This window comes from Cheilinus undulatus, linkage group 6 (assembly GCF_018320785.1).
Source record: "Cheilinus undulatus linkage group 6, ASM1832078v1, whole genome shotgun sequence".
In the NCBI taxonomy this organism is placed as follows: domain Eukaryota; kingdom Metazoa; phylum Chordata; class Actinopteri; order Labriformes; family Labridae; genus Cheilinus; species Cheilinus undulatus.
Genome location: NC_054870.1, coordinates 43,790,739 through 43,802,419, shown reverse-complemented (window position 1 = coordinate 43,802,419; position 11,681 = coordinate 43,790,739). Strand labels below are relative to the sequence as shown.

The 11,681-nt window shown below is 41.9% G+C and overlaps 1 protein-coding gene across 2 annotated transcripts in view; it reads left to right on the top strand.

Annotated features, from left to right (window-relative positions):
• Window positions 1-568: 568 nt before the first annotated feature.
• Window positions 569-11,681, top strand: part of mcu (mitochondrial calcium uniporter) — a 154,755-nt gene continuing 143,642 nt past the window's right edge. The window contains exon 1 of one of the 2 annotated variants that reach the window (XM_041789271.1): window positions 569-754. In XM_041789271.1, coding sequence (XP_041645205.1) covers window positions 638-754 — 117 coding nt within the window. In that variant the 5' untranslated portion in view covers window positions 569-637. The remainder of the gene's footprint in view (window positions 755-11,681) is intronic. The other variant, XM_041789270.1, reaches the window with a different exon arrangement.

Here is an 11,681-nt window from a genome sequence, read left to right as displayed (position 1 = left end):
CTAACAGTTAGGTCCATTCAATGCTTAGTAACTATGCCACTTTGAGTATCTACTTACCCTAACAGGTAGTTCCCTGGTTCACCAACAGTCAGTAACTCAGCCTTTAAATCAGAGTGTGCCAATCTGGTGTAGGGTAGAGAGCAGTTAGTAGCTTGTGCGTCTTTAGTAGGCCAGTTTGGTGCAGGTTAATATAGCAGTAAGTCTTTCATTCATGATCAGTTTTTGTGTAGCTTGCCTTATTGTAAGCCGAAGCCCATTACCAGATAAATGTGATTACACTGAATTAATTTAACGACTCCCCTATCTAATACACCATGTCTCCTGTGATCACACATGATGTGTACTGTACCCTTTGTGCACACTTGTAGTGCATTTATGACATGATAATCACATCTTAGTGACCTTCAGTACAGTAAGAGTGATTGGTGTTGCGTCAAATGCCATGCAGCGCTTGCATGTTTTGAATTAGCCTGCACTAAAGTGGTCTATCTTTGCATACTGGTGCAACACTGGGCATGTGTACTGAAGCCGTATAGTCCAGCCCCGCAACCCGCCCACCACCCTCCCTCTTCCCTTCGGTGCGTCTCGGTCCGCCCGCAGCAGTCTCTCTCCTTCCCGGCGAGCTTTCACTACAGAGATGGCTGCGAAAGTGTGCAGATCAGTGCTGCTGTTGTCCCGGAGCAGCGGAGCGGTGGCCGGCAGCCTCCCCGCACTTGTTGTCTCTTCACAGCGACACCATCAGCACATAAGACCGGTAAGTCCCAGGACGAGTGCGCACAGGGTGGAGAGGTGTGTATGTGTAGGACCGGGCAGGCAGGCTGGACCAGAGAGAGAAAGCGGCGGTGGCGGCTGGCTGCGCTGGCTAAGGAAGTAAAGCTAACTAGCCTCAAGATTTCCCCTTCATGTTTTTTCTCCTGATTGCTCTTCACTGAAAGCTCAAGCACGAGATGAGTCATGATATGTTTGTGTCCCATCCCGTGTGGTGCTGTGGTTATTTTAATCCACGGTGGGACGGAGAGCTTTGACAGAAGAAGCACTGCAGGTTTTTTTTGGAGCGCATGCTGAAGCCCATCAACACCCCACTGGCTCTGCCCCACCAGCCTTCAGACACTCTGCTCTGCTTTCACATAATGCCCCATATCTCACGTTTTCTCCAATGCCCTTCAACTTTGCACGCGTATTATTCCAGCCTTTGAAGGTGTAGGCTAATTCCTGCAGTTTCTTGGGATTGGTTGGTGTGCTTGCCGTCGGCTAAGGATGGGTGTCTTATTTTTTGCTCTGTTGCAATGAGGATGTTTGGTGTGCGAGCTGCTTTAAAGGTTGCAGCTTCAGGAAGGTCTGGCTGTCATTACAGGACTTATGGTTCCTCTCATCTCTTTGCTTCTATGTAGGGCTGGGCAATATGGATCAGAAATCACATCTTGATATCCTTTAGGCTGAGTGCACAATACATATCTTGGCATACAAATAAATGACCTATTCTGAAAAAATATAATATTAAATAAAATAATAACTCCATATTTAAACAAACGTTTTAATTAGATTAAATTGTGGCTTATAGGAATATTAGCATTAGTGGTTCATACTGTAAACAACCCTTATACTTAGCATTAAGTCAAGGTAAACTTTATTTATATAGCGTAAGGGGTAAGGCATACAAGATATAGCACCGGTGGTTAATGTTTTCTCAAGACACATTATAATAAGAGCAGCTTTCAGCTACTCATATTTATTAAAGGTAGAAATGCTCCAGTTAGGGTCTTGAGTGCACCATTACCTCATTATCGTGTTAAAAATAGCCTTGTTACCCCAAGAAAAAGAGATAAATGAGTTAAAATACTGAGAAACAATCGAAATGTACCCACTATGACAGTCAGAGTAATATTGAATGAATGAATGTATGCCCAGTCCACTACTAGACTGTGGCTCAGTAGGGATACTCCTGCAGTTGTTAGGTTGTGGGTTCAGTCCCCAGCTCCTGCAGTCACATTCCGATGTGTCCTCGGGGGATACACTAAATCCCAGTTTGCTCCCACTGCTTCGTCAGTGACATGTAAATGTGTATGGATGTGTTTAATTGGGATAAGAATCAGTGAGTGAACGGAGTGAATGGGTAGCCCTCTGAGTAATCAGACGACTAGAAAAGTGATATACAAGCACAAGTCCATTTACCATTTAATGGCTTCACCAGTTTGTGGAGATTTTGGCACCCATTCTTGGTCCGGGCACACATATTGGATCCCCTGAAAACAGATCCATGACCCACTTTTGGGTCCCGGCCCACCAGTTGAGAACAGCTGCTTTAGAGGAAAGCTGACAGGGTTCCTAATGAATAATTAAATGCACAGTGTTAATTAAGGGATGCATGATATTATCAGCATGATATTGGTATTGGCAGTTGGGGTCAACTAGTTATCCACCTGAACGATTATTGATATTTGGCATTTTGCCAATTATCTGTACCAGCATTTTATTTTACCGATAATCAATAAAGTTAGTTAGTCAAAAGGTGTATTACTTTGGTTCAATAGTAAAGTGTGTCTTCCCTTCTGGCTTTATTTCCACTGTCCAGTCCTACTAAACAACATAATCTGATTGGCTAGATGCCATTTAAGTACTAGCCAATCACTTTAGCTTGGGTGCCACTGACACAGTAAGTGTATGGCACCACTTCCTGTTCCCAGCTTCTGCTGTGTTGCTTTATGCCGTTTCGTAAACTGATTTTGATGGGGCTTAATTGTCAACTTTCTTCCATTTTTTGATCTGATTTGCCATATTATGTACATTTTACATGTCATAATAAATGCATTTCTGTTCTAAATATCGGTTATCAGTCTAAAGAACTGCTAATTATTGGTTTTGGCCCTGGAAAACCAATGTCAGTTGACCCCTAAGCAGCAGATATCAAATTTTAGATTTTGATTTCTGTTGATATTGACAGCCGATATATTGGGGATACATATCTGCAGTATAAATCATATAGCAACCTTAGATGTTGGCAAAATGTACAACTGGTGCTACACCCTCAAGGGGACCCATAGTGAGCCCTGATCCCTTTAAATGAAGTCCCAAATATAAAACCACTTCTACACTGTCTGGTTCCCTGCTTCTCTCTCTGCACAGCAGACACCAGGTGTTTTTTTCAATAAAAAAAGGTGTCTGTATATCAATTTTGGCTAAAACAAGTTTGGAAATGTTGGGATATTTGCAAAAATCCAATATGTGCATTCCTACTGATATTAACTGCAGATATCTCAGCCATACGTAAGGACAGGATGTACAAGTGCACCATAATCCTGCACCTTATGAGGCAAAGTTTTTGGAGTTTTAAGCAGCATCATGTGTTTTTTTGATAGAGGTGTCTGATAAAATGAGTTTGGCAATGTCAGCCTATCGAATATTGGCAGAAATCCAATATTGTGCATCTTTGATTTAAGTCCACCAATAGCAGAGCACCAAGCAACATTTAGAAAAGTATAGCTGCAAGAAAGAATCACCTTTTCAGTCAGCAGAAACTTCAAGCAGAGTCATGTTGGACAGCCATCTGCTGGAACTGACAAGGGTGTGAAGGGATAAAGGGAGATACAGAAAGAGAAAGATGGGTAGGAATGAATGAACAAGATGGCAAATGTAGCCTGGTATGGCAAGATAAACCATAGCGATATAAACAGTTTGTCTTGACCTATATCTCTTGTGAAAATATGGATATATCTTAAATCTTGATGTACTGCCCAGCCCTACTGTGCAGCAGCAGCTGTGTGCTGCAGCAGCAGAAACTCAGAATAATGAATGCCTGAGCTAGAGCAGGAAAGAAACTACACTTGTGCTGGTGTAAGAGAGAGATTCAATCACTGTTTATTCATGCACACACGCACACATATGAGACTTCACAGAAACATGGAAGCCCACACTCAGATGATGTCAGACTCTCCAGCCAGCCTTCCTGCCTTCCTGCCATTCCTCCCCTCCCTTGCGGGTGTTTCCCCATTCAGCTGGGAGATCCTCGGTTTTCCTTTAAGCTGATGCAGCTCTTTTAACTGTAAAAGCAGCTTCAGATATGCTCACAACAACAGCAGGAAGGATATGTGTTTACAAAACTGTCACTACGGTGCAATAGTTGAACGTCTTGTTCCTGCTCTTGTGCTGAAACGGAGGCTTTACAGCAGGCGGCTGCTGGAGGAGGAGGTGAGGCACAGGGTGGACTTGAATACGGAAGAATGAGGAAGTCATTGCAGCCCGGGAGAGAACAGCCCCTTCACTGTAGCCTGCTGTGATATTTTCTTTTTTAGCCACACGAGTCGACTCACTCCTGTTCTGTCTTTTTAGTTCCCGTGTGATCTCTCCTTCTTGTGTTTTTCTGTTCCTCTCTTACAAACAACCTGCCACATGCCTAGTGAAATGAAATGAGGCCTTTCTTCCCCCGAAGCCGACCGGCCTGGAGGTTAAGTAGCTGTCAGAATTGACTCTGTTGGTCCACACCGGCCCCTGGTGCCATCGCCCACTGTGAACCATTACAATAGAACACATTTACCCCCGTGGAGAGGTGATATTCTCCCCTCCTCTGGATAAGTAGACCTATTTAAACCTTAAGTGATTTTACAGATGGAGTTGGGTTCTCTGTATATTGGTGGAGTCTGCTCTAATAACTTCTCATTTTCCCTCAGTCTGCTCAGGTTGTAGTTTTGTTTGCCTGTCATATTGTGTCTTCATCCATCGAAGCGTTGCTGCTGCAGCTCCCAACGCGGGCCTGTCACCGTGTGACAGCCGAGCTCCTGATTTCATTTGTGAGTCCTTCACTGCAGTGTGGAAACTCTGTTTCTACACTTGTGTCTATAAAGCTGCAGTGGGACTCATACTATTTATGAACGGAGATGTTTCAAAACCGTTTTCTCTTTCAGATAGTGGTTGTTATGAGCCCATCCTATCCTGGAAAGATAAAAATATATTGAATCATTCCAGTAATACAGTTGTAGTATTAGCAATACAAGCAGACATGCATGAGGGTGGGACACAATAGAAATAACAGTTCTTCTATGCTGGGGCCAAATTTTTTTTTTATCTTGCACTCAGAGCAGATACCGATGCCAGTTTGACTCACATCATCTCTACCTTATGACTCCTTATGTTGCTGCCTGTGATATGAATGAAGGTGACATGAATAGATGCAAGTTGGCAAAAGAAGTTGAAGACAGTAATAATGTTGGAAAGCAGGGAAAAGAAGTGAAGAGGAGAAGCATGATACGGGGTAAAACAGACACTGGATTACAGCAAATACATGCATTAATAAGAAAGAGAAAAGCACTGAGTTGTTTACTTTTCAAAAAGGACAAAAGTCGTGCACTGACATGTCTACAGATGCCATGGTTCGCAACGTTATGCAGTTCTTTAGAGCTTACTCCCTCGGTCAGGGAGCAGGCGCACAGCTCACTGGCGGCTACGTCACATGTTATGTTGCTCTGACTGACCTGTAAAGATGTGACAGACATAACGTTCAACCAATCAATCCAATAAGACTCTATGCCACATATCACAGAATCCCTGTATCATGATTGGATCATTATTACGAGGTGCATGTATTGTATTGTGAGTTACCCTGCAGTCCCCACCTCTAATATATGAGATACTATCTGGTGTATACAACAAAGATTTAATTAGGGATGTGCAGGTTGTAAAAATCAGGGCTGATGCCAATACCAGTGTTTGAAATAACAATTTAGCAAATGCCCATGTCTTTTTCATTACATCTTTTGCTGCAACACTCTGTCAATGTCAACATTTCCCTCATATTTTACCATGAAAACAGGTCAGAGTTTGTCCAACAGGCCACATCTTCTGCCCAGAAATCTCTTCTCTAAGTCAGTAGTTAGGTGTGCTAAATGCAGGCCTTCAACTGATTTTACAAAACAGATGAACATCTGCCACTGACATCTGCTCTTGTCTGCATTATTTACCTATAGCTGATGTTTGTCAAATGTGCCCACATCAGCTGATACTGATGTCAAACCCATGTGACTGTGCATCTCTACTTTAAAGAAGAGTTGCTGTTGCTCCTAAACGCTTCCACTTTCTGATATTATCACTTTCAGTTGACTGTGGAATATCAAGCAGGGATGAAATTTTATGAGCTGTCATATTGCAAAGGTGGCAGCCTGTCACAGCTAGGGTGGGGTATTCTTTGGATTCTATCTGATACCAGTGCTAAATCGTTACTTTTTTAAAGGTGCCATTGCCTAATCAGTGCCTGAACCTATACTTCTGAGAGAAAGTGTGTTGAAATTCAGCAGGAGAATAAAAGTTGTCCAGGTATTGTAAATGATTTGCAGAAATGTTCTTTAGAAGATGCCAGTTGAATATGGGATAAGAAAAGTGGCTTTCATTGTGGGTGACATTGGTGAGGCAGGGTATTTAAATGGAGTATTGACATCTGTGTTGTCGTGCAGTCTGGTAGGTATCGGTCATGCTAGTACCCGTACCGGACTTTGATACTCATCCCTAATTCCAGTACCACGTTTGAGGTCACTGAGTTTTTCAGAATGACGATTTTGTATCACAAATGTTTTTATATGGAGACTGCATGGCAAAGTGCTTGATTTTCTACACCTGCGGCAACTAATCTGATTGAAACACCTGAATTCAATAATAGGTGTGACCAAATACTTTTGTCCATATAGTGTAGGTGCAAGCATGTGGAGTCATCACCATCACCCGTATGTGATTGCAAAGTTACTCCCATTCATATGTATTGTAAACGGAGACACTTTTTAACAGCTTTTCTCCCTCATTAGGTCACAATCCTGTGTTTAAAAAAGAAAATGGGGGTTGCTGTTTAGTAAATAAACTTTGTAGAGGGCTACTTTGATTGAAAAGCCAACAAGAGGACAAGTGGAGGTGGGCAGCACATCTCCTGGACTGTGAGTCTGGCTCTGAACACTCACCTCATGCTGGGAGATCAGCTACTGTACTGTAGCATGAACATGCACAAACTCCATACAGCTAAAAAAGATGGTGCTAGAAGAGCCACACAGCTGCATGGAGTCGCACGTTATGGACCTTAAACAAAATGGAAATTAGAAATTTTTACACCAGGACAGTTTGAAATGTTATTCCTGTGAGAGACTCCAAAATAATGACTGCAGCTTATATATCAGGGTGACTGATATTCCAGATTTTACGGTAGATATTTATTTTAGAGAAAGAGTTCTGTCTTTTGCTTGCTATGATATGATTATCATGGTATTGCCGGCTGTCAGTGCACACTGTTGTTGCTTGTTAACATCAAATACAAATTTGCCTGGAACATACTGATACTTTGGGTTAGCATAAATGCTATCAAATCAATGCACAAGGGTTCACGGCTGTCTTTATTATTCCTGTGAAGGGTAGTTTGCTTTACAGTCAGCAGTGGAACAAAACATTTAGCGAACACATCTGTCAATTAGGCCACTAACAACAATTAACAACATAAATAATAAAAATGACAATGAATACCATAAACAAGCTCACAATTATTCAGTCATTTAAAAAGCCAGTGGCACAGACGGCTGTCCTCGTCAGGCTGTGTGGGGAGGATTAGAGCAATAATGGATCATTAATTTCATTCATTCATGTATTTATCCAAATCCTCAGGAAACACATTAAGGGAGTGCCCCCATTTACAATGCTGCTATGGCTCAGACAACAATAAAACAGGCAGATACAAACAGAAGCATCAACACCTGTACTAGTATTCATCCAACTTCTGTTACTATTTTCCCTTTTTAGACTGACTCTTCTGATGAGTACAGAAACTGTAGGGAAGGGGCAAGAGATTTAAAATCAGGAGAGCCATAGTCTGAGTTGTAACATGTCCTGGTTCAGTGGTGTTCAGATTTTTTTTGCCCAAGGCACAACTAAAAGTCAAGCCAAAACCCTGCAAGCACACTATGTTCATGTACATGCAAAATAACCTCTTTATCACTAGTTCCAGTGTCTTGGTAGTTGTGCAGTTGTAGTGTGGTTGTACACATTACCATACAAATGACCTTGTCTGCCTGAAGGCAAATCATTGGGGAACCACAGCCTTGGTCTGTTTGGTTGCAAAATAATCCATGTGCATGCAAAAAGAGACATCAAGCAATGTGCAACAGTGGAACCTCTGTCTGTAATCTGATGATAATCTACCATTTTTTAATATTTATGAATAGACATTTACATTGAATGTAGCTAACAATTCAGTTTGAGATGTCGTCTTCCTGCTTGGAGTCAGTTTTTGCCTCTCTAGTTGCTAGTCTGCCTGAGGGCTTGAAAAGGAAGTTTTGGTCACAGAAGTCCTTTATGTCTGGTATAAGCAGCTCCCCCCCCCCAATATGTAGGCTTTATATATGTCTATGGCTATCACAATACCAGATACTGGTCAAAATCAAGTGGTATTTATTCCTGTTTGAATACTAAAGCAACAAAAGTCATAGGCCCACAATACTCAGAAATGTGTTGTCTTTAATGATCAAAAACTGCAAGTAAACATTGCAAAGGAGTTTGCTTTTAGCTTTTGATGGATTCAGTCATGTCCTGCTGAAGTCTTATGAAATAGATGGAGAGTCTTTACAAAGGTACTGCACTTTTCTCTTGGTTGTGTGCAATCACATGATCCTGAACGCCCGCTGAGAGGCAGGTAGTGGGGGATAGATGAGAAAATATAGTACTTTAGAGCTGTAAGTGGACCTTTATCTGATAATTATCATCAGAAAATTTCTACATACATTGAGTATGACCCCTACACTTACAGAAAAGTGATTTTTTTCACAAAGTTTAACTGATTTACCAGGCGTGGAGGCGATCTGTTTATCACAAATGACTCAGTCCTGCCATCATCTAGCAGATGAGGGGAGATGAGAGTTTTGAGCAGTCTTTTACTGAGCTGAAAAGCTAGCTAAGCCCCTTTTAATCCTCATTTTGTCACAAATATGCTTTAACTGAAACAGTGATGTACATCAGTTGTATAAAACCTTGTAGGGTAAGTGGCTGAGTAATGATGTGCTGTCGACAAACGAGCCAAAACGACTTTTTAACGTGAGCCACGGTAGCTAGCTCCCATTTGAGTGGCAGTTTCCTTTTCTCCATCCTTTGTTGTTATGTAATCCACTTCTAAAAAGCCAAACTGTGACTAAATGAAGAGCCGTTTTGGAGCCTCAGCTCCACTGAGCTGAGCCAAATGATCTGAACCTCTTAAAAGAGATGGATTTCTTGTCACAAGGATCAAGGCTGGACGGACAGGTGAGGAAAAACTGGCAAGATCAGGTTTTATGAGCTTAAACCATGGCAAAGATGTACTGAACCAAACCAGACCATACACCAGTGTGGTGTGGTGTGGTGTGATACCGCTCAGCCAGGCTTTAAATGGAGGCTTTTTAAAGTCCTACCTGCTGCCGTTTCTCTATACTTTTGTTTGTCTGAATATTTCACTATCAGGACACAAAAGAGGCTTATAAATAAAGAATGTTTTTATTTTTGCACTTTGAATGCTTGGCATAGTGGTAAAAAGCTCCAAACATGGACTTTTTGGTAACTTTGTCTGTGCAAAAACCACTCCTTGCCCCCCATCTGTAGTTCTCCGCTGCTGTGAAACGTCATCTGCAAAGAATGTATAACATCCTTCATAAAGTTGATGGAAAAAGTATAATTTGTGAACATGCAGTATCAAAGACCATCAGAGTCAGTGATGGTTTGCTATTTAACATGAATATAAAGAGCTTTTAAATGCAGTGAGTAGCTAAATTCCAAGAAGTGAGATGACTAACAGCTCTCAATGCTTCTTCTATAAAACACTGCAGTCATGACTGTTGAACTCCTCAGAGACTAAAAGCCGACGCTGGGCTCCAAGGCTCACATTTAACCTGCGACGGATTACTATTGAATCAGCTGTCATATAAAATGCTGCCGTGTTGACGTGCGGCTTGGGAGTTGAGTCATTGGGAACAAACAGTCCTTGTAAAAGGGTTATAAATTTAAGTTGAAGAGAGCTTTTCTATACAATGAGCACATTTGGCAAAGTTTTCCATACGTTGTGACGGAAATAGGATTTGAAGACTGAAGTTTCAGGGAAAGCTTTCTTTTTATTTCCATTTAAGCCGACATGTTCATTAAAGCTGAGCCGTCAGTGGCTGTGGTGTGAGGGGCCGAGGGGTCGAGGCCCACCCCTGGCTTTTAATCCAATCAGTGTAGGAGTAAACTAATTTATCCGTGCTGCCTTCACAGGCTCAGTGCTGAAGTTATCCGGATTAGAGCGATAAAGGAGTGACTGTCAGTCTGTAGCTTTGGTCTGCTCCAAAGGTGATAAGATGGTTGAATGATTGATCAACCTGTCCTCCCTGTCACTTTCATTGATGCGAGTCAGCCCTTTATGGACAGAGTGGTGTCTGAGGCTGTTTGTGATGGCACATTTACATGAAAATGAGCGTTTTCTAAGGACGGACAAACACTGATGTGAAATGATGAATTGAAGGTCCCATACGGTGTTGTTCATGTGGTCGGGACTAATTAATGATTTCATTCTTCACCTTGGAGTGTGACGACTGACGGGCGTATGGTCCTCTCCTGCATGGAGAATAACTGATGGCGTTTTGGCGCCAGGGCTGGATCGGCTGTTGATGACATTAGAGGTTTATGTTGACAAACTGGCTGCCTGTCTGTTCATCTTATCTGGTTCCTCAGCTGGAGATGAATCTTAATAGTCTTTGGTCGACACAGCTGCACCGCTCCATCTCTTCAGTGATATTGGATTACTATCTGAAGACTGAGGTTATTTTAATGGGCTTGAAGTGCAATTTAGAGGGTTTTTTTCAGTGGGTGAGAAAATTGATCGGAGTTTTCCTGCAGGGTTTCATACAGACTTGGAAGGTGAATTCATAAGATAGAGTTTCAGCCAAAGGTTTGGTTGCAAAATGATCGATTTGTTGTCTTGATATTTCACTGAGTCAATCAATACATCATCCTATGTTCATGCTACCTGTCTCTGTGTTCAGATAATTTCCACATTAGCACACTAGCTTGGGTAAAGATGCTTCTATAGCACTCTGTTTATGAGGGTAACATGAAGGTTTAATTCAATGAGGTAATTATGAGCTCAGTGGAGAAATTAAAGCTATTAATTAAAGTAAGGAAAACATTAAAGAGGACCCTGTGTCAGAGCTGAAAGCTCTCAATTTTCAGTAGATCAGCAACACCAGAGCCTCAACAGTTACTGCATCCAGATCCAAAGACAGTAAATCATTTTAGTCTTCTTTTAGGGTTTTTTTTGTCTTATTTTGAAAGGACAGCCCAGGAGAGACAGGAAATATCAGGAGAAAGAGTGAGGGAAGACAGCACCAAACAGCACCAGGATCTAGAATCAATCCCAGACCACTTAAGGACTCTCACCTCTGTATGCAAGAGCCTACACTACAAATTTAGCCAAACCAGCACCTCAGGACACCAAAGCAAGTCCTAGACACCCAGTACTGTGTTAGTAGTAGGGCAGGATATCACTGCTGAGTGCTTGATTCAATTCAGTGCTGATTCAAAAGATTTGATTTGATTCGATTCATGTTTCGATACAATTTGTTATCGATTCATGTAGGGATGTATAACCTGACATGCTAGATAGACTGTTTCACATATCCATCGCATGGATATATTTCGTATTCATCTGGGAAAGCTTCCATAGA